This window comes from Alligator mississippiensis, chromosome 5, assembly GCF_030867095.1.
Source record: "Alligator mississippiensis isolate rAllMis1 chromosome 5, rAllMis1, whole genome shotgun sequence".
In the NCBI taxonomy this organism is placed as follows: Eukaryota; Metazoa; Chordata; order Crocodylia; family Alligatoridae; genus Alligator; species Alligator mississippiensis.
This window is the reverse complement of record NC_081828.1, coordinates 207339802-207363297: the sequence shown is the minus strand read 5'-3', so window position 1 is coordinate 207363297 and position 23496 is coordinate 207339802. Positions and strand designations below refer to the sequence as shown.

Sequence of the window (23496 nt, the reverse complement as noted above, 5' to 3'; positions counted from 1 at the left end):
CAGCTGTGAAAGTCTCTGAATTACAGGATCTTATCACATATGGTCTTCTGCAAACTGTTTAGGCAATCTGCGACTTTGTTCTGTAATCCTGGCAGGCGGGACTGCTGTTAAGAGTAATCCAGTGAACTGGTAAACTAGTTCCACAGACAGACCACTTTCTGACAGACGGGATGATCCTGGCCCACCTTGTCTGTTCATATAAAACATCACCATTGTATTGTCTGTTATTATCTGCAACGTTTGTCATGGATCAGAGGTAAAAAAGTGCTACACAAGCTAACTTCTCCCCCTTCCCCAAAACTGCTATGTGAAGAGGTCTCTTCTTGGGACCCCAAATCCTGGAGATAGCAAGAGTCAAAATGTGCTACCCAGCCAAGATCAGAGGTGCCCATCACTACAATGTAAAGGTAGACATATCTTGACCTCTTTAGAAGCATGGACTAGCGCTCGGAGGTGATACTTGGTTGGGAGTGTTACCGATCTCAGCTACTTGTGCACGAACCAGGGTGAAATCTGGCAAGATGGGTGAGGAATCTGCACAAGGCCATGAGATCTACTAACATTACATACATGTTTATTGTTTTATCTAGTTGATTTTAAAACTGTTTTGACATCTGTTATGGCTTCATTTGAAGCTCAAGGTGGGTATGCTGCTGGTGTTCAGGAGTCTAAAAGTACTCCTATAAATTATTTTTCTGGGTAATCAAGGCTAACTTTCTCTGTTGATCTCTAGTCCTAGGGTAGCAAAGCGTATAGGATGGGATGACCTCCACCCATATTCCTTGTGTATTTAGTTCTGGTGTCAATACTGCAAGACACTTTATGAGAGCTCCTGAGACTACTGGTATACCAAAGGGAAGGACTCTAGGGCAGCGTTGTGGCATCCCTGCGAGGAACCTTCAGAATTCCCTGAGGACTAGATGCATCAAAATATGGAAACATGCATTTTAGGGGCCGAGAGCTGCAAACTACTTCTGAGGTTTCAGGATAAGAGGAAAGGGTTGCTATTTTGAATTGGACTCTAAAATGAGTATGTTGGGATCCCTCAAAATATAGAAAAAGCTGTCCTTTTTGTGGAAATTTAAGAAGCAGAGGGATCTAGAAAGCCTTCTCTGTGTTTGGAAGAGAGCAAGAACTGGATCTGATGACTCTTGATATAAAAGACCTACCCCCCTGGAAAGAATAGTGAATGTTGATAGGGAACAAAGAGACAAATCAGGTTTCCAACCTTAACGACTTCCAGGACTTAGCAATCCAATGTGATATAGTCCATACTTGCTAAAAATAAAATTAATGCTCACCAAATGGCACAGGGAAAATGTACAGATCCTTTGAGTGTGACTGCAGGCAGCTCTCAAGCTGGGCATCTCTAGACAGGTCACTGATGGTGAGACAGGCTTTCTGTTTAATTTTTCCTGATTCTAACAGTCTTTGATCCTGAAGATACTGAGTACAGAGATGACATAAGGCAGCGATGCTAAACGAGGGTGTGCAACACTCTTTCAAGGGTCCTGTGGCACCGGTGTTGCTGTAGCAGTTAGATGGAACTGTGCCATGTACCTCTCACTCCAGCCTACATTCATCGTCATCATCTGCAATCCCTTGATTTGAATATGATCTCTACCACGGTTCACTGATGGGTCTCAAGATGATTTAAGAGACCAATTTTTGAGCCAACGACCTGGCTTCAGAAGTTGCAGGTTTTTCCACAGGAGAGAGTAGGCAGCAGGCTGGGATTCCTCTCCTTTTCCTTTCTCTGCTATAACGGCAAGGTACTTTATTTCAAACTGGGCTGTCCCTTAGTTGAGGTTGCAGTGCCACTGGAGTTGGTCAGCAGCCAGCTGCTCCCAACTTTTGATGTCTGCATGTGTTTTCGTGAGATATGCCTTCAATGCATCTTATTAGCATTACCCTATGCCACAAGATCTCAGGCCATTACTAAGCTGGGAGTAGCGTACTTGTTTTGGGAGTTGAGAGTCAGGCAGCCACGCACATAATGAGAAGTGAAGGGCCAGTGAAGTTGGAGCTTGAGGATCACCGACTCAATGCTGGTACCACGAGTTTCAGCAAGGATACTGGCATTTGTGTGGTGATTTTCCCATTTAATGCAGGTGATTTTCCCATTTGATGCAGAGACATCCTTGGTGATACTGCTCCAGGCTCTTGTGATGACAACAGTAGGTCACCCATGTTTCACATCTGTAAAGGGCAGTGGGGATGATGACTGCATTGTACACCTGGATCTTGGTGTCCTTCTGGAGATTGTGATGAATAAAAGACACGTCAAAGCAATTTCCTAAAGGAGGCACTTGCACACCGGATCCTGTGCTGGATCTCCTAAACATTCACTCTTTGAGAGAGGTAGTTACTGAAGTAGGGGAAGTGTTCAAGTACCTCCAAGGGTCTTTCCCTTGATGGTAATTTTGGGGGGCAGGGTGGGGTCACATTCATGGCCTGGAGTCAGCTGACAGAGAACTTTAGTCTTCCCGATGTTAAGAGAAAGGGCCAAAGTTCAACAGGCTTCTATTGAATAGGATCCAGCGTGGCCTGGCGATTTTCTTCAGTGTACACATGGATAGCACAGTCATCAGCACACTGAAGGTCAAGGATGGCTGTTTTGAGTACTTAGGTCTTCAAAATAAAATGATCCAGACTGAGGAGCCACTTGAATGTCAATATCCATTCCAGAAGGAAGGCAGTCCTTAATGACACCCAGGATGACTGTCAAACAAAAATGGAGAACAGAGTTGGGACAACAACACATTCTTGATTGACCCCAGTTTGGATGACAAATGGATCCATCTCTGATCCACTGCATAGAATGGCCACTGCCATCTGGTCATAGAGAAGCTTCAAAACCGTGACGTACTTTTCAGCACATCCAAATCTGGCCAGTACTTTCCACAAGGCTTCACCATTGATGGAAGACCATGGTAACACCCATGAAGGCATATACAGGTCCTGATGTTGTTCCCAATGCTTTTCATAGATCCAGGAGGCAGCAAAGACCATGTCAATTGTCCAGTGGGATGGCCTGAAACCACACAGATTCTGGCAGGACATCCTCAGCAAAAGGTAGAAGACAGTTCAGCAAGATGTAAGTGAGGATTTTCCCTGCTGTGGAAAGGAGGGCAATACCTCGATAGTTCCCACACGCAGACTCCTTTTTTGAAGATAGTTACGATGTTGGCATTCCTCAGGTCCCCAGGGATCTCTTTGTTGTTTCAAATTCAGAGAACAAATTCATAGAGTTTCAGTACCAGTTCTTCACCACAAGCCTTGTAGACTTCAGCAGATATGTCATCCAGTCCCGTAGCCTTGTTGTTCTTGATGGCGCACCAGACTTCTTCAAGGATAGGAGGGTTATCAAAGGGTCCCCTTTTCAGGTTGTTGGGGGATGGACTCAATGGTGGTATTAGCCACAGTCTATTCACAGATCAGGAGTGCCTCCAAGTGCTCTTCCATCTAGCTTAGATAGATTCACTGTTGCTGAGGAGCGCCGAGTCATTCCTGAAGTCCCTTCCAGTCCTTACAATACATGAAATCTAGGAAAACCTGTGATTGCAGGAAACCAAGGTCATTGGAAATTGGGCCAAACATGGCTTTAGTTACCTGGAAAAAATCTATGCAAGTCATCTTTGTCAGCAGAGAACTAGTGCTCCTTGGCTTTATCTTGCCAATGACTTTTGATTTCCCAGATCGTCCTTTGAGCTTTGGCTTTGAGCTGATATGTCTCCTTCTGCTGAGATGAAGTGTCATTTTGCCAAGCAGAATAAGCCCTTCTCTTCCAGTTGAGGAGGGCCTGGATCTCAGTGTTGCTCTCATCAAACCAGTCTTGGTGTCAATGGGTGGTATAGCCAATGGATTCGACACAGGCCATATGGATGGTGATTTTAAGCCCCTTACAGAATTCCTCAATGTTGCTACTATGCCTGCATTAGGGTTATCTGATAACTCTAAAACAGGGAGGAGCACCCAGGCTCTGCCACAGCCTTTCACAGTCTGATACTTCATGGCGTTTCCCAGACACAGAGGCACACGGTATGAGACGACTGGCAAGACTGAGTGCTCCTTTTTCCTTTAGGTGTATCAGATAACCCTGATGAAGGCAGGAGCACACAGTTGTGCTACAGTCCTTCCCAATCTGGACGTGCACAAGGTCCCTAGGGCAGCTCTACCCATCTTTGGTGATGGCAGCACCCGAATTGAGAACCACTGAAGCATTTTAAGCCAGCAATACAGGCTACTATATTCACCCTTTTCCAATCATCCAGGACCTCACCCAACCCCCTTGAGTTCTTAAACAGGATACTCTGTTTGCTCTGAAACAACCTCAGGCAATCCCTTCAGTACACTAGGAAGTACCCCATCTGGGCCTCCCAACCTGAAAGCATCTAGCTTCTGTAAGTAACACCTAACCTGTTCTGCCACCACTCTAGGCTTTTTGTCTCCTTCTTCATCTTTGTTGCCAGTTCTGCTCATCATCTGGTAGCTGACCTTATTTATGAAGAATTAAGTAAAAAAGGCATTAAATACTTCAAGCCTTTTCTGTATTATCCATAACTTGATTGCCTTCTGCCTTCCATAAGCAACTTACAGTTTCCTCGGTCTTCCTCTTATTTTTGACATGCTTGAATAATCCCTTTTTATTGCTTTATGTCCCTTGTCAGTTGAATCTAAAATCATGCCTTGGCCTTCCTGATTTTATCCCTATACATGCATGTGATACTCTTATACTCTCCTCTAGAAGTATGACCAAGTTTCCACTGTTTGTAGGATCCTTTTTGAGTTTCCCTGAGGAGATCTCTGTTTAGCCAGACTTGTCTCCTGTTGTACTTCCTATTCTTCCATCTCAGCAGGATAGCTTGCTCCTATGCTTTTAATACAGCATCCTTAAAGTACAGTCAGCTTTCTTGGATTTCTTTTCCCCTTGAATTAGTATGTTGCTGCAGGGTGGGAAGTTTCATATCATGCTCCCTCAGTACCTGATTCAGGCTGTGGTATCTCTGTGGGACACAGCAATAAGATGACTTACACCTCGTCTTAAGAAAGGTTTCTGTAGATGAAGTACCTCTGACTTGAGGAAAAATACTCCTTTCACTCTGAGGTCTTAGATTTGCTTGACACACCACAATCTACAGTTATAACTCTGAAGACAGAGGCCAGTATTGACATGGTCATTCCTACGCACAGCTACAATTTGTCTAGGAAGTTCAGCTATGCCCAAATATGAAGTCAGCCACAGAGCAGTCTAACAACATTTCAGTATATAAAATCACTATTTTTTATAATAGTATTAGAAACTGAATGTTAGAGACTAAGCATATATGAACAAGAAAAATCAGCTAGCAAGTACAGTATTTAAAACAGGAATGTCTAACCCCAAAATCAACCCAACACTAGTACTGTAAAAAATATATATATAATTTTGAAATTTTTACAATGAAAACTACAATATAGGGAATGACAATGAAAAGAGCAGAGTCAACTGTAACATTCTACACAGTATATTTAAATCAACTGGAGAACTTTATTTAAAAAAAAAGTGCTGGATCTGGAAAGAGTTTATATTTAAGAGTTCCTCAAGATGCATGAAAATAAGTCCTTCCCAACTTCATACCACATTTAATTATAGCTTAGGATGTTGTTATCAAATTAAACAAAAATAGAGCTTGTAAAGGAAGGCTGATCTTGAAGCATGCAATAAAAAGGATCCCAACTACTGTCAAGGCCTGTCTGAATATAGGTTCTTTTCAGTTCACCACCCACAGGATCATTATTTCAAGTGGAACCCCTGCCCCCAAGAAAAGCACAAGCACCAACAGCAGATAGACAAACTCTCTAGATCTCCTGCTTTCATTAAACCACTTTAGCAAGAGTTAGGTTGTGTATAGGATCAAGAATTTCTTTTCCAGAAACAACTGTAGGTTTCCTTAGCAGACTTCAGCAAATAAGTGTTCTTACCCCTCCATGTTTCAATTTTGTGTTCCTCCAATTCATAGATCTGAACCTGCAGATAAAATGAAATTTTAACATGCTTAAAACATTTTTTCTGTTTTGACCATAAGAATGTGAGGTTTAACAGAAATGATTCAGATCAGGATAGTACTTCATATTGCACTGCAGGTAGACAATAGCATAAAGTAAAGAATTCTGGTTGGTGATAATTCTTGAGACAGAACAGCCCAGCCAAGAGCAGAACTTACTTTATGGCACTAATACATGGGAATGGAAAACATTTTTTCACAACCATTTAAAGGCAGATAAAATACACCATAATCACTCGGTATATTATAAAAACAAAGACACAAACCAAGTATTTTAGAAAACCTTTAAAGGTGATCTTTAAGTAATAATATAGACACACTGTCTATATTAGCTCACTGAAAACTTCTAAAAATGCAAGACAGAAGTATTAATTATAAATATGGAATAAGAATTTTTTTCCTAAAGTAGTTGTACTCAAGAAAAATATCTGTGAATGAGTTGGATTATGCAATTTATGATATTAAACACAATAAAATAGCTGATTTTTATTGTCCCTAAAAGCATATATAACCACAATGATTTTAAAAAGTTCAAAGTGCAAATCAGAAGTGACTCTACCTTCATAAAATTGACAAAATTCACAGTATTTTAAAATACTCCATTTATAGTAGCATTAAGCTCCTATGCAATAAAAAACAATTCAACAAGGGGCATGTTCTTTAATACTTATTAGTCAAATAGTAACTTACTACATGAATACTGCCACTGAAATTAATGGCATTCCTTGCAAATACACCCAAATAATCAGACGTGAAGGTTTCAAAATCTAGTTTTACAGGATGGTACTCATTTTACTGGCATTTCAATGCAAACTACCACTGAAACACAACTTTATTTCGGTGGCACGTGACACCACAATGGTAAAATAGAGAGCTCTTACTCTTTACACAGGAGGCTGTAATAGCCTTCTATGCTCACATTTCATCTTTATTCAGCTAGCTCCCTTCCTTTGCAATGAACCCCATCCTAAGGCCTGCGTCTGTAAGACGATTTGTGAAATGATGTACTGCATAACATGAATAAAGGTTTGGCCCTCATAATACTATGTAAAAGGTTAAGTGTACCTGAAGGCTAAGACTATTACAATATGAAATCACTGTAAGGAAAATTTCTCAGCGTGTAGTAATTCATTAACTGCCTCTTCTATTATAATGCATCAAGAAAAAACTCTGGTGGTCAGTTACTTAATATGGCAGCAGCAATTTTTACATTTCCAATTTATTATGTGTGATAAATAAAATGTCTTAGATGAGCTTACAATTTCTCACAAGAAGCTTTTAGAACAAGTTAAAAATGCTGGTGGCAATTTTAAAGAAATCAGTGGCATAGGGAATTGGAACTTGACAGCAGCAAAAAAATAACATGCCTGCATGAATGTGTACACATGTATAAGTACACATATAAGTAATGGGGAAATTTTAAAACTAGAATTAACCAGGATGTTAAAATATTGCTTGCAGTCAAAAGGAATGCCCAGAACTGGCTATTTCAGGCACAGTGGCCAAAATTAAACTAGGTACTATTCAAAAGAATGGACTTGACCCACTTATGACATTTACAGGATAACACTACTGTATAAGCTATATTAGATAAATGAAAAACTCACTTACTGAGTCCTTCAGTGTGCATGGTCCTTTTAGCATATTCTCCAAGCTCTACAAAATAGCCATGAGCTGAAGAGAATTCCTGTGTATTGGCAAGTGAACGGATTTCACCATTAAGATTTTTTAAAGAAATGTTTCATTTCTTAAAATTTTGTAAAGTTTTAAAACTATTTTTTAGTCTTAAGTGAGGGAAACATCAACTCAATGTTGTTTATACATGAAGCCAATTACATGCAAATCATACATTTTGAAATAAAATGAGCAATTAAAAAATTGGACCATGACTAAATACTTTTTCTTGAGTATTTTTTTTTGGTACAGCTAGTTTCATACGGAGTTAGTCTGTGTGTTAACCAGACTTTCACTCCAAAAACTAGGTAATAATAATAGTATCAGAATAGGGCCCAGAGTTCAAAATCAAGACCACACTGTGTTATGCACCACAGAAACACAATAAAATATTTCTCTAGCAAACAAAGCTTCAGAAGACTTTGCAAATATTATGTAATCCTCAATGCTTTTAATTTCAATTTATTCATATTATCACTGTCAATACCACTATGGCTTGATGGGGCAACTCACCATTGGAGACTTATAGTATCTATGCAGGATGTTAATGAAATCTGTAATTGTTAACATTCCTGTAAAAAAAAAAAAAAAAAAATTTTTTTAAATATCTTTGATACAACTTTAAGATGTCTTTGCTATTTACATATGCATTATATATTTTAATATTTACTATCAAATTTACAAGTTTTTTGTAATTTAATACAAAATTACAAAAATGGATGTCTTTTAAATCATTCCCAATACTAAATTCAACCTTATACATCAGATAAGAAGAGAATGATATTGGTACAAATCTGAACCAAACCATCAAAACCTTTTGAAGCTAGCTCTTAATTTCTGAATTTCTGTCAGCTCAACCCAAACAAAACCCAGAACTAAGACAGACTCCATCTTTTGGGGGAGGTGAGTGAGTGAAAGGGGGGCAGAAGGTTTTTAAAACCCAGCTATGAAGTTTGAGATGCTCCTAATAATTTTGTTTAATCAAACACACACTTAAGGAGAATATAAGTAGCCAGACTTGCAGATATTGAGAGAAGATTTTGGGCCATTCACTCTAAACCACAGATCAATAATATTTCAGCAAGCAGATCTATAACTTCTGCTTGAAATAATGTTTTTCAGAAACATCATACCCCTTCCTTACCCCAAGAACCAAGAAGTGTGGGTCTGACCTCTACCTCACCCCTTTCCCAAGTCAGGCAAGTACACTGAAAACTTTCATCTATATTACAGGCTATTGGAAATTTACTGAACTCATGTTTAGGAGAGGGGAAAGCAGAAAACTGAAGATGCCCCTACAGTCACGCACCCCCCAGGATCCCTGCGACGCCTTGGTGCAAGCACTCCCCTGTTCTGGAGGATTCCCAACGCACAGGTATAAGCACCCACCTGCCCCACCCCGCCCACTTCAAGGCATGCTGGGCTACCTGCTCGCTGTCAGAGCCATAGCACTTCCCACAGTTGTGAACTGGTTTCCAGTCACATTTGAGAACCATTCAATTGTGACATGTCTCTGCACCCTGTGTCCCGCCCACAACAATTGTGAACCAGTTTTCCTTTTGTGACATTTTGGAACGGTTCAATTATTATGTGAATCTACACCCTATGTCTTGTAAGAGTCCACAGTGGTTCTGTGTTTAATGCTTTTTCCTTGGCAATCCACACAGAACATACCTAGAACATAAAAATGTAAAAAGTCTCATATCAGCTATAAAAAGTCTGCAGAAAATAGGTAGTCTGGGCCCAACAAGTATTTTGCCAGACTCGTTAAAGCAGGGGTATACAACCCCTGACATGCATGCCACAGTGTGGCATTTTGTTTGGTACGTACGCCTCAGGGCAGATGGTGGGAAGTGGCTGGGGCTGTCCCGCCAAACAAGGATCAGGCCCCTCACAGTTCCCCTGCCAAAAAGTTTATTTTTTTAATGCCAATTCTTTTGCTACGAATATACCTGTTCATAATAGAAGTGAAAAGGACTTCAAAGAGATGCTCCAAAAACCATCGTATTTTTAGGGAAACATTTTCAGGATGAAGAAGTTAAGTGAACTCTCTCACTTAAGGCTAGCTGTCCAACTCCTTAAGGTTCTTTTGAGGTTTCATGCAATGTCCTCCAATTCCCAAACTCTTGGCCAAGGCAAAAGAAATATGGGTGGGGAGGTATAACTTTCTTAAAACTGCATCTCACACTGATAGGTCTTCCCCAGCATTATCAGCCCCCCCTAAGCATTTCAAAGATTCTTATGTCCAGTATCGTAGCAAAGTGGGGGCCAACGGGCTGACTGCCCCAGGTACCAAAGTGAAGGGACACCAACAGGTGCTGCCAGCAAGGGCAGGGCGCAGCATGGGATGGAGCCACAAGTGGCTCATCTGGGGGGAGGAGGGGACACAGGGACAGGGGAGGGCAGCTCCCACTGCTGTGTGCACTCTCAGGCAAGCATGGGGGGATGTGCGCCCTCAGATCTGTGCACGGGGTGAGGGCGGGCTGCTGCTGCAGGCTTACCCTGGGCGCCAAACTTCCTTCCTACACTACTGCTTGTGCCAGATCCATCAAATCATAACAGTACAAACTTTTGCAATTATACTGCTTTCTGGCTTCCCAGCTCTTACAGTTCTTGCTTCCAAGCTCCTCTTCAACCACAATGTCTAGAACGTTGAATTTAAATAGAGTGGAAATTTTTGTAATAACTCCATTTCAGGAACTGTTGCTAAGTTTTGGAAGATTCACAATGAAGTTATGTAATCTGGCAACACTACATGTGGACTGGGTGATGAAACCCCCCCCAAACATTATCAGATGCATCCTCAGGATATAGAGCATAATGAAGTTTGGTCCTCCCCCACCACCCTTACTGCTCAACAGCACATGAACTGCCTACTGAAAAATTATTCTTACCTACAAAACTCTGCTTTTTACTCTCCCACAGTGGAGCTGCTCGAACACCATTTGCCACTAAGGCAAAGAATGCCTTCTTTACCTGCAAGAAAGAAGAGCAATTAAATATATCCTTGTTACCATTAAGTCAGAAAATGAGAGCTAAACCAAGCTATTTACACAGAGGCACTGGAGGGGGATGGCAGAGGTTAGTTACTGTCCATGGATATTTTGTATTTAAAAATAAAAATTATTTTTATTTTTTTTAAATAAAAATTATTTTTAAATTGGTTAAAAAGCAGTGATAAGAACCAAAACCTCTTATTTCGTCTTTGTGTGTGTTACTTATTTGACAGCCACTGATGCACACGTGATTCAGCTAGCTAAAGTATGCCCACTTTACCCTCAATTTTGTCTCTTCTGTTAGTTTTATATAGCAATTAAGGTTACATGCATTTAATTTTTGTGTCTTCTTTGAAGAACTATGTACAATAGGAGGGGTCTCAGACTCCCACTATAAGCACCTGACTGAAGTTTAAAGAATGTACTATATTTCAAAAGAATATACTGGGTCACCTGAAAATAAAAAATTATTTGGTTCAATGCTCACAGTAGCAACATTTGTATGAGAAAAGGCAGAAGTTAAACAGAGGTCTCCTTTCCATTCCTGCTGTTGGTATTTTTTAAATTCTACATAATAATTACACAAATTACTGGTTTAAAACTGTAACCTATCTTAACCCGATTAAGATGTCTAACAGGCTGGCCAGTTTTGCTGCCAGAAAATGAGTACATATTTTCACAGCCTTCAAGTTGGTCAGAATAATTTTCTTTTCTCAGTTTTACACTTTGGTTGTAATTGCTGGCTCTTTTATCAAAAAGTTCCAAGAAACCTGTGCACACTGTGACCAGCTGACACAGGTAATCAGTTTAACTACAAAAGTACTCAATAAAGGAAACTGATTGTTAGTATTCATGAAAGATGTCCATCTGATAAGGGAAAAAAGCAGAGGAAGCCCTTTCAAGTTTTCCCCTCTGGGCAAGGGAGAGAATGCTACCACATTCCTAATCATTCGCCCTGTACATTAGTTGGTCTAATCTAATAAAAGTTATCAGATTTACCCAAAGAGCCCTGTCACCTTATACATGCCACTTAAAGGGAAACCAAACAGAAAACAGCAGTCCAAATCTGAACAATCTAGAACGTGATTAGCATCATACTGGAGTGATATTTGATGCGTCTATTCTTCAACTCAAAGTTGAGGGGCTCTCAACTACAAAAACACTCCATAATGCAAAGGCTCACAACCTATGAGCATTGATGTTACTGGTCTCCAAGAACAGAGGTCAGAGCCTGTTGCCAGCAGAGGGTGGAGTTTATAACCCAGATGCTGCTGAAGCCTGAAAGTCTCAGCCCTTTCCGATGAGCTGGATGCTGGATTTTCAGCCCCTCTGCAGCAAGGGTAAACTCAGATGCTGCAGAGCAGCAGAGGGGAGCACTGTAAAATGGAGGTGACACGGCACAGCTCTGAGACCAATCTCCTGTGTCAGACTGGACCTCTACGGCCAGATCAAACCTGTTCATGGGCTAGGATTGCCCTATGGGCCATGGGTTGCCAACCCCTGTTCAGGAACATGGGAAGAAAGCAGGGTAGATCTACACCTTTATAAACTAGCTAAATCAGAGACATATCACAGAATCATAGAAAAACAGGGATGGAAGGGACCTCAAGAGGTCATCTAGCCCAGCCCCCTGCTCAAGGCAGAACCATCCCAACTAGATCATCCCAGCCAAGCCTTCGTCTAGCTGGGCCTTAAAAACCTCCAAGGATGGAAAGTCCACAACCTCTCTGGGTAACTTGTTTCAGTATTTTACTACCCTCCTAGTAAGAAAGTTTTTCCTAATATCTAATCTAAACTTCCCTTGCTGCAACTTGAGCCCATTGCTCCTTGTTCTGTCATCCGCCGTCATTGAGCACAGTCCAGCTCCATCCTCTTTTCAACCCCCTGCAGGTAGTTCAAGGCTATCAAAATCCCCTCTCAGTCTTCTGTTCTGCAGACTAAATAAACCCAGTTCCCTCAGTCTCTCCTCATAAATATAAGCCTCTCCATAAATATAAGCCTTTCCACATAGTACAAGCTTTCAAAAGTAAAGGGCTTACTTAATCAGATGCTGTGAAGGGACTGCAGGAAGCAGAGCTGCTGAACAGAAAGCAGTGATGAGCACACAAGGGGTAGGGAAAGGATGAGGGAAAAGGAGGGGCACCACAGAGAGAGGGGGAAGGTGAGTATGCACAAGAAAAATAAAGTTAACTCATTGGGGGGGGGGGCGCCCCCACTGGGTTTAAAAAAAGCTAATCCAGATAAACAGATAAGAATCTGTTGTCTCAGTTTAGACCATACGTAATGCAATTCAGTGTGTGGATGACTTCTTGGCCCATGATTTCCCATTCAAATACGTTATTACAGTTTTGCTGTCTAAGACCAGGCACTCTGGGGTCTGCAGTGCAATGTCCAGAGGGGTTCAAGTGTCCTGTCACAGGCTTGTCTGCCTTTTTGTCCACAGCAGGGACTAGTGTGATGACCTGAGAATAGGAGTTTGGTAGTCTGTTGTGGAGAGATGCCATTTGAGAGCGGCTGGCTGCCTATAACCCAAGATAGTTTCGTCTCCCATGACTACCTTGAAATCGTTATCATTTTCCAGGAGGGGCCTGGGGTCATTAATCTGTCTGAGGTGTTCAAGCTGGGGGCTGTAGGTGACAATCAAAGGGATTCTGCTGTCCTTGTCTGGCATTTGGTGTCATAGTAGGTTGGTGCAGAGAGTCTGAGCCTGCTGATTTGAGTGGCTATAGTTTTAGGATTGTATTATAATTTTAGGAATCCTCTGCTCCAGATCTTTAACGAGTGCATCCTGGTCAGTGAGATCAGAGCAAATATAGTTGTAATGTAGAACTTGACTATAGACAACAGACCTAGTGACATGCTTAGGATAAGAGCTGCTAGCATGCAAGTAGCTGAAATGGTCTGTGGTAGCAAGCTTTCACAGCGGTGTCCGAGAAACGGATTTGCTGGGAGGAATGTTCCAGGGTCAGCTTGATGGAGGGGTGGAAGTTGTTAAAGTCCTGGTAGAATTTCTCTAGAGATTCCTTCCCATGCATCCATGGAATTAAGATGTCATCAGTGTACCTTAGGTCTTTTTCTTTTCATGTGTCACCATGTTCAAATTTGGGTCCAGAAACGGGCACACACTATCGTTCGATCGCTAGCCTTAGCAAGGTCCTTGTTGGTACATGGTTCCCCTATATGTGGGCAGGCCAGTAGGTATTTCGCAGTCTGGAAGTTTCTTCCCTATTTGCATGTGGTGTTTGTGTTAGAGTATTCCCCAAGCTGCATGTTAACTTTAGTTTTACTGACTCCTGGTTTGGAGTTCAAGATTCGCCATGCTGGCCAGTCAAGCTCTGCACCTGCAGGGAGATGTTCAACAGCTTGATATTTATCCCAACTCCCTCCTGGGTCATTTCTAATCATGAGTGCCACATTTTTATTTGTGTGGCTGTTGGTATTTCATCTAGTGGCTGCATCGTAGAGAAGAAACTTTTCTGTGATTTTAGTCTACTTGGAGTCGCAACGTGGCCATGCAGTGAGTGACTCTTTGATCTGCCAGGTGCTTTCTATCGCTCTCCTGAAGTCTGGGGCAATTCTGGCAGGTAGATGGAGATACCTGTTGGCTTAAGGCATCCAGTAATACACCTCACCTGCAACTTTTGAGAGGACAGCTGCAGAGGAAGCAAGCTGTCATAAATATATTGGCAGAGTAGGGGCCATACATGTGCCTATCCCAGTGCCTTTCATCTGTTGGTATAGGGAGTTCCCAGATCTGAAACAGTTGCAAGTGAGGACAAAACAGGAGAGTGCGATGGGAACAGAATAAGGGTCCTCATCAAGGATAATGTTCTTTTTGGCTTGTAATCCATCCTCATGGGGGATGGAAGTTAAAGTGTTAAAGTTCAGGTGTTCCAGGCTTCCACAGCATGTTAAACATTTGCAGCTTTTACTTAAAGTAAAATAGTTACTAGGCCCTCCACATCAATATACTAGAGTTTATGGCTCTGCCATATATTTCATGCAAATTGTGCCTAACAATGTTGCAGCTGCTTATGCTCAGCCTTCTGGTATTGTTTCTGCACTGGAACCACCATGGATGGAGTTTTTGGCTACTATGACTCAATCTTATTTCTGCATGTTATGAGACAGCTAGCTATTTGAAAGATACCACAGATTTCTTAAAGAAACTGGCTTCCATTGATAAGCTTTCAGGTAACATCATATTTGCTACCATGGATGCGGGCTGCCCGCTGTGGGCTTGGGGCTCTCCGCTCTGCTGCCTTTGCCCCAGGAGAACAAGTTGCTTTAAAGGTCTAGCAGAAGGTTAGGGTGATAGCTATACTGAAGCCAGAAATGTTCACTTCCTTCTAGATAGCTAGCATTTAATATCACTTCTGTGCTGTGCTTTTAAACAGATGAGAGCAGTTAATTCTGCAAAGGATCATGCCTACAGTGGGACTAAGAGCCAAGAGCTTTGTTCCAAGTGCATCTGTTACCACTAATATAGAAAATGGCTTCTAATAAGGGAAGACTGGCAGTATGATTCTTGACTTAAAAGCACATGATTCAATCTGGCGCACTGTTCTGCTGGCCAAGGTGGCAAACAGCTTACTTTGCTGAGTTGTTATAGCAATGAATTGACATTTCACAACGAGACAGTTCTGTATGATGCTAGGCCATAAGCTAAGCACACAGAGAATCCAGATAAATGTATTCCCCCAGAGGTCTAGTGTTTTCTCAGTTTTTTGACCATATTTATAAGTGATGCATCTGCTACAATCAAATGCACTCAAGAACAGACAAGATCTGCATTGCATCTTGAGCCAGATTTCAAAACCTAACTGTTTAAGACATGTTTCCCTATCCCAGTACTGTACACTTGGGGACTCAAAAACAGCTCTTTGCTTATCTCTGCTGCGGTTGAATACGCTATACATCTACTGAAGCAAGTCCTCTTCTCTCAACTCTGTCATGGTAAGAGGACCCATGGAGGACAGAGGAAGCACTACAAGGACACCTTGAAAGCATACCTTACATGCACAGTGGCATCAACCTTACAAACTGCGAAGTGCTGGCTGGTAACAGGTCTCAATGGTGCTGCATCATACATCAAGCTACAGTTCACTTCAAAGGGAACAGTCTTGCTTAGGAAGCCAAGAAATGGCAGAGGAGGAAGGAAAGTGTACAACATCCTGGCCAACAGCTGTGCCTCTCCAAGGCACCACCTGTCATATCTGTGGAAGAACTTGCAGAGCACAGACTGGACTCTTCAGCCATCTTAAAACTCACCAATAACACCTCCCCCCCAGCATACATCATCCTCATATCAAGGGATAGCCAAAGATTACATCTACTGAAGGGCTGTGCATCTCTCATGCTGGTTTACCAAGAGCGCTACCTAGCTCTACTCTGATCCTGAGGCAACTGAATGCCACAAAGCATGGGTGAAGGGCAGAAGGCTCCTTTATTTAATGTTTCAACATTTTCTCTATTTTTCTCATACTGCTTGCACATTTATAGGTTTCATAGATTGTAAGGGACCTTGCAAGATTATCAGGTCCAGCCCCGCCCCACACAAGGAAGGAAAGACAACAGGGATCAGGTGACCCCAGCAAGGTGACCGTCTAGTCTCCTCTTGAAGATTTCCAGGGTAAGCGACTGTACCACCTGTGGAGGGAGTTTATTCCACTGTCTGGGCAATCTGACTGTGAAGAAGTTTTTCCTAATGTTAAGCCTGAAACAGTCTTCCAGGAGTTTGTGGCCATTACTCCTGGTTTTTCCCAAGGGTGCATGGATGAACAGTTGTTCACTGGGCCCTTGATGTACTCCCCTGATGCAGCGGTAAGCTGCTATCAAGTCCCCTCTCAGCCTTCTCTTTTTTAGGCTGAAGAGTCCCAAGTCCCTCAGTCTTTCCTCATGAGGCTTGCTGTGTAAGTCTCTGATCATATGAGTGGTTTTTCTCTGGACCCTCTCAAGCTTTTCCACATCCTTCTTGAAGTGCGGCACCCAGAACTGGATGCAGTACTCCAGCTGTGGTCTCACCAATGCCAAGTAAAGAGGAAGAATCACTTCCTTGGTTTTGCTTGAGATGCATCAGTTGATGCGTGCCAGAGTACTCTACCTGCAGCATCGCACTAATGGCTCATATTCATGAGATGGTCGATTACTACCTCTAGGTCCCTTTTACTCGTCATACTAGTCAGTACACACCAGCAAGCCGTGTTTGCCTAAGGACATAGGGCAGACAAGGTTCTTTGGGTAAATTCAATACCTTTTATTAGACCAACTCAAATAGTTGGAAAGAATTTTTTTAACTATTTGAGTTGGTCTAATAAAAGGTATCTGATTCACCCAAAGAACCTTGTTTGCCTAGAACCCTTCCATATCACTTCTGTTGCAGAACCCCTTCCTTACCACTAGCTCCACGGGCTGTATGAGATTATACAGAGCCAGGTAGCCTGGCCCACTGGTGGCAGTGCACCATCTCCTGCCCATCTCCGCCATTACCACCAGTCTCTCGGCAGAGCTCCTGACAACCTATTGTGGGATCCCAGGGCTCTCCACAGACTAGGGTGAAAACCACTGCTCTGGACTGTGCAGCTTCCACGGGAACACTTCTTGTGACAAATGTGAAGATTCGGAAGGGAAGGACTTGTTCCCTTTGCTAAACCATCAGCAACTGCTTTGTCTATGCTTTCCAAAAAACTTAACAAATTATTTGGAAAGTTCTTCAAGGAGAACTGTAGATGCCCCCAGAGCACATCTTTAGAAGTTTTTAATGGACAGTAAAATCACAGTCCCATGAAGCATCAGTTTTGAATAAGCACCTAAGAAAATCTATTTTTAGAGCAGATTTTCTGTAAGCTTTTTTATACATTCATAATGGTATGTTAGAGGATCACAGCACTGCATAATAAGGGACTGCAGTCAATGCTATTAGGAAGGGACTGCTGCATTCAAGTTCAGCCTAACTGATTATCTTAGTCTCTTGTCTGTTGGTTTTGCCTCAATAATCCCCTTGGTCTTGTATGACTATGATTTTAATACAGTGTTGACAGCATCTCCATCATATATGTAATAATGAAGAGCTTTAAGTTCTTAGGTAAAAGTGGGTTTTGCTGAGAAATTCCTGCCTTGTTCTCATAAAACAAGTAGGGGAGAATTAAGAGACAAGCCACATAAAGGATTTTTTTTGGCATTTCACATCATTAAAAAATACTGCAAAAGTTAGGGCCCATTTATCCTTAAGTCTTGGGAAGCTTATATGAGTCTGAGGCATCTTGGGTCAAAGAAAAACTTCTAAAAAGTTTGGTCTCTTTGGAAGACAGAGGGGAGATGCTCCTGTCAGATTTTAAGACTGCGCTGCTGCTCTGAAAGTGGTCAGCAATGTCCCTCTTAGCACAAGGATGTGGCCTGGGGTCTGGTGGAACGGGCATTAAAAAGGGAGAATGGAGGAGAATCTGCAGATGCATGTCCTGCATGTCTCCCTAATGAAAAGAGTTATTTTATGACTTCTTGGAGGCTCAAAGCCAAACTCTCAGAGAAGATGATTTCAGTTACTTTCTGCTGCTTGGGTTTATGCTAAGTAATGTGACAGAAGCTGGTACCTTTCATGGAAGCCGAGACCTTGAAGGTAAAACAGCTTGCTGAAGTGGGGATACTTTGTGCCCTTCTCAGCACAGACCTTGCCTATATGCTGGCTGGGAGCAGAAACGTCTTCCTCTAGATCAGCAGTCAGTAATGTTTTCCTGGGGGTGGAGTGTGGGGCAGAATGACCCAGGTTGGGTCTGGGGTGGGCCTTTGCTAGACTCAGCTGCTGCTTCCCCCACACCCTGGCCATGACTCAGTGAAGCTTCCTGGCTTTGCAAACTGGAGCTAATGGCTTCACAGGCTGGAGGCTGCTGACTTGCTCTAGACTGAGGAAGGCAAGGTCCCACTGTAGCGAAGGCTCTGGGAATCCAATGGAATGTCCCTATTTTATGGAAATATGCTGGGGGATGGCAAGGGCTTTGGAAAAAACTCTCACCTCCAATACCAGACCTCTAACTCTGACTTTTGGTCACCAAGGGGAGCTTCTTAGTGGGCTGCTCAACTGCCTTGGTTTGGACTTTGGCACAACAGTGGATGGAAGCCTGGTTTTACTAGGGCCTGCTGCCAGACGCTTAAGGGAGGACAATATAAGAAGAGCTGCTCTTCAAACCAACTTTTTCCCCTTCTCCCCTCCAAGTTTGCAGTTTTGAAAACAAGTTTGAAGCCACCAGAAGATAGAAGACATTTAAGTAATTTTAAATCAGTTTAAAATCCTGTGAAAACTGCTATAAACAAGACTTAGAATCTATGACTCCTGATAGACGTTACATGTAACTAGTTAATCATGTCTTCAGTAGCGATCTGGCCACACCCTGCATCAATTAATGGCAGGATAAAAGAAGGAATATACACATATTTGTTATAATAACTTTGTGGCCGGTTACTATCGTGCCTTTAATTGAAAGTGTCCAGGGCCCAGCCTCTGGAGCACATGGGAGCCTATCAAGACTTGTGTGCTCCAGAGGCTGGGAGGCCCTTCATGGGTCTCTGAGGTAGGAGCACACTATACGCTCCTCCAGCTGCGATCCCCGAGCAGCTGATGGGGACTCCAAGCCAAGGGTGCACATGCAATGGGTGCGCTCCTCCAGCTGGAAGCCCAATCATCTGACCGGGCTCCCAGCTGCAGCAGTGTACCATGCATGTGTGGCATGGCAGGAAGCATGAGTGTTGGGATCCTGCATCAGATCCCATCACACCTTAACTTTAAATGTCTGCCGGGGACCTGCTATGAACACTACCTAGAAATGGAGAAGCCTGAAGCGTTCTACCCCAGGATCCAGTCTGCCCCCAGTTGATACAGACATGGGCAATAACTCATTTAAGAATAAGTAGAGTAGATTGTAAATGCAATAAATTTGCCCACTGGATAGATACAACACAGACAGCAGGAAAGCAAGATTCCTTACGCTGTTCCAATCTGTGTTTGCATTCTCGTAAATCATAGCACAGCAAAAGCTGAGTTATCTGGCAGAGGGGAATGTGGAGTGCCAGTTAATCAAAATTACTGGTTATCTGAGAGGCGTCTGTTCGGGCCACTGCCCCTCCTGTTGCGTCCGGCGCATCAGTGTGCCAGGGGACAGGGAGGGGGGCCCAAACAGAAATGATGAGTAGCAAGAAGGGAATTTTAATTGAAGGTTTACTATTCCCATATCAATGTGTGCCAGGAAACAGGGAGGGGGACCTACAGAGGCTGCTTTGCCCCAGGCCACGGCACTTGGCAAAATTGGAAGTGCCATGGCAGGACTTCCAGTTTTGCTCAGCATGCTGGTTAATAGAGCATGCCGGTTAGTAACTTGACTGATAACACGACTTTTACTGTACCTCTAAAGAAACTGTCATAGGCATCATTTCATGCCAATCAGAGAGGTTTTTGATATGCCTAGTCTTGTTTATATAGCACCAGTCATCATAGTGATTTTGCATGTACTCCTACACATATTGAGCATATCCCAAAGTTTAGCCTTAAGATCACCATGAACCAAAAAAAGAGACTGAAATGTTAGTAAAGTGAAGATGCAAATTCATGGCTTACATTATGTCATTCACTCATAGCCCATAGTAAAAGACAGCCCAGGACTGCCTCTGCGAGCTCCCTACAGAGACCATGTATCTGCCACTGCACCACTTTATGGTGGTGGCTGGGAAAATTCCTGGCTGGGTTATAGGTAGGGGTAGAAGCATATTCCTATCTAATGCTCCCATTTACTCAGAACCAAGGTGTAATTCTCTACAACCCTTATTAAGAAGCTTAGCAAAGAGCAGAAATGCGTGAGGAGCACCCACCTTGAAGGCCATGCTAAATCTGACTTTATGCAAGTGTCAGAAAGCTTCAGAAACCAGACTGTATGCTATGCTAGAGGCAATGGCTCTAACACAAAACATAATTATGGACACCACCAGAGGGGGAAGATGCATGAAAACAGAAACAACAAAATGTACACTGTAATGGTAACAAACCCCTGTGACACCAACTCTGCTAGAGAAGAGCAAAACTGACTGCTAGACAAGGAATACTTTGTTGATATTCAAATCATTCATATTACATAGGTTACACTAACTTATCTCAGTTTTCCTTTACAATACTTTAGAAATAGTTCTCCTTGGCAGAGCTAGAGAGTCTACAATCGAGATTCAGGTAGAGAGAGAGAGTCATTTGGGGTAGCTGTAATCAAATTTTAGAGCTGTTAAAAGATCCATTATTGTATCTCTACAATGCTTACAGTGGGAAGCTGGAAGAGAGGAAAGATTTGTTGCCAGTCCCTTTAGATTTTACAGGATATACTCTATGTTTCTGAGACCTCACTGTTATTTCTACCTCCACATTTTGATCTCAGTCTTGCTTCCAACTTGGCACAGAAGTCAAGGTGCACCCACCTAGGTGGGGAAGCCAAAGAAAAAAGTACCTTAATTTTAGATGTTGAGATTGGGTAAAAAGAAGAAATACTCTTAGGACTAGGCATTATGGGACAGTCTAAGTACATGAGCAAAGTCACCCCTGCAGCAGAGGAACCTTGGCTCATTCAGACTGGATTGTAGTCTGGAGATGAATCTAGACTGCAGAGTGGAGACTTTTCGGCTGTACTCCTCCCCTCCATCATGTTACGTTAGATGGAAACTGCATAGTGCAGAAGTTTTGAGTCAGGGCACATGTACCCCCAGGGGGTATGTGAAGTCTCATCAGGGGGTACATGAGATATATTTCATACATTGTCTAACACAGGTTGAAGGACCTAAAAAAAGTCTTGACAATTTGAAACTGCTGTAAAATGTGTGTGGGATTACACTTAGTTTGACATAAAAATTAATTTCCCATTGAAAGGGGGTACATGAAGCCTCACTCTGAGACCAAGGGGTACGTCAACTGCAAAAGGTTCAGAACTGCTGGCATAGTGAATGAGGAAGGTGATTACAGGAAGAGAAAGGATGGCCTCATAATAAAGGCTGTTGAAAGTTGCCCTAGAGAACTAGACTATCCCTATGCCTACAGGTTTTCAATGTGATGTTTGGCACTTAAATCAAAGGGTTCACAACTGGACACAGTGTTCTTGTTTTTTACACCAATTTTAAACACCTGTGGCCTAACCTGCAGAAGTGGCAAGTGTTCACACCTACAGCTGAGATCAACTGAAGCTGTGCTTTGAATCCAAGAGCTATAAAAATGCTACGTAAACTTGGGAAGAGAAAACAGAAATTATCAGGCCCTTCACTTCAACTTTAGCACCCAACATTAAACTGACATTTAACAATTTTGGCCTTACTTCTCTTCATTTCTGTGGGAGCCGAGGGTCAGTCTAAGGCTATGGCCAGTAGACCGGACCGTCAGGTGGGGTTTTTCCACGACGGAGTAGAGTTAGGCACGGAAGCGTATTGGTTTTACAAAGAAAGCTTTACTTACACTGCCGATGGTCACAGTGCAGGAAGCAAACTTGCTTGAGTTGCAGTTGCACACAGACAAACACAAGTGAGATCTCTTTCGAACCGCACCGAGATGAGTCGTCGATGTACGACTCCACGAACGTTTCACACGGGGGATACGTCAAATTTCCACTATGACGGGGAGTGGCTAGAAGCTGATCAGGCCCCTATATCCTCCTCCAAGACACACGCGGAGTTTGCTAGGCTCCACAGTGCGCTTAGAGTTCTCCACGAGATGGTGTGGAGTCCTCCAACTTGGGCGGAAACTGCTCTAACCTTTTATATGGCTAGCAAGCCAATCGCTAGCCACCACGTAGGAATAATTTAGAATCAGCCAATAATGGGACACTAATTTGCATGTGTGTGGCGGGAACTCTTTGCACCGGGGATTTCTCTCTGCAGCTGAGAAATCCACCGTGCAAAGAAAGCTCCATATGGCGGGAAAACTCCAATGTGCTGAGGCACTAAAAATCATTGGGTTATGACAGTTTCAGCTCCTCAATTTAAGATATCGCCAAATCCAACTGGAGTGTTGCTTCATTAATGCTTTTGAAGTATTCCAGCACTACTGTGAGAGAACCATAGAAACACCCACAAGGTAATTAGGAAATTTACAGTCAGTTCAGGAGTTGGACGAAGATACTTTGGGACCACACTGATTATTTATACTGAATCGGTCTTTAAAATGAAGGGCAGTTTTGTAGAACACCAGTATGTGAACACACTGTTATGATGCATCTGTACAAGGGGAAAAAGAATGAAGGCCCCATGGGGTGACCTTAACTCTGACATTTTCTTAACTTGTGAATGAGGATATTGTGAAGTTAAGCACTCTTAATTGCTTATACAATATACTGTACATATCTTGCCCTTGAGATGGTGGGAATTCTTTACTCCACAGGAACTAAAAAGCTATCAAAGGCCCCAAAGTTTCTCCAAGTCTCTGCTGTTGTCATCTTGGAAATCCTGGCAAATGTCAGATGCAAGAGAGTAGAAAATTCATTTAACAGTTATATATACAAGCCATATGACAGAGTCAGAGCTTGGGAGGTACTAGTTATTATATGACTTGTTAGTCACAAAGGTTTACTGAACCACATGCAGTCATATGGAGCTGGGAGATTTCACAACTCAAACTGTCCGGTGGGTCCCTAACTTTGTAAACCACTCACGCTCCATGGTATTGCGAACAGAGGTGTGCGTAAGTAGCTGATAGAACCACATATTCCCCATCACAGAACACCCAGGTAAACTCTCCCCTTCCTGTTCTTACTGCCAGACGTTGCGCTTCT

General features: G+C 42.6%; 1 protein-coding gene across 5 annotated transcripts in view; it reads right to left on the bottom strand.

Moving 5' to 3' along the window:
- Positions 1 to 23496, bottom strand: part of PRKAG2 (protein kinase AMP-activated non-catalytic subunit gamma 2) — a 339594-nt gene that overhangs the window by 19075 nt on the left and 297023 nt on the right. For all 5 annotated transcript variants that reach the window (XM_019499071.2, XM_014608994.3, XM_014608997.3 and 2 more), the window contains 3 exons: positions 10616 to 10697; positions 8235 to 8293; positions 5965 to 6010 (listed from right to left, as the gene is read on the bottom strand). In XM_019499071.2, the coding sequence (XP_019354616.1) occupies positions 5965 to 6010; positions 8235 to 8293; positions 10616 to 10697 (187 nt within the window). The remainder of the gene's footprint in view (positions 1 to 5964; positions 6011 to 8234; positions 8294 to 10615; positions 10698 to 23496) is intronic.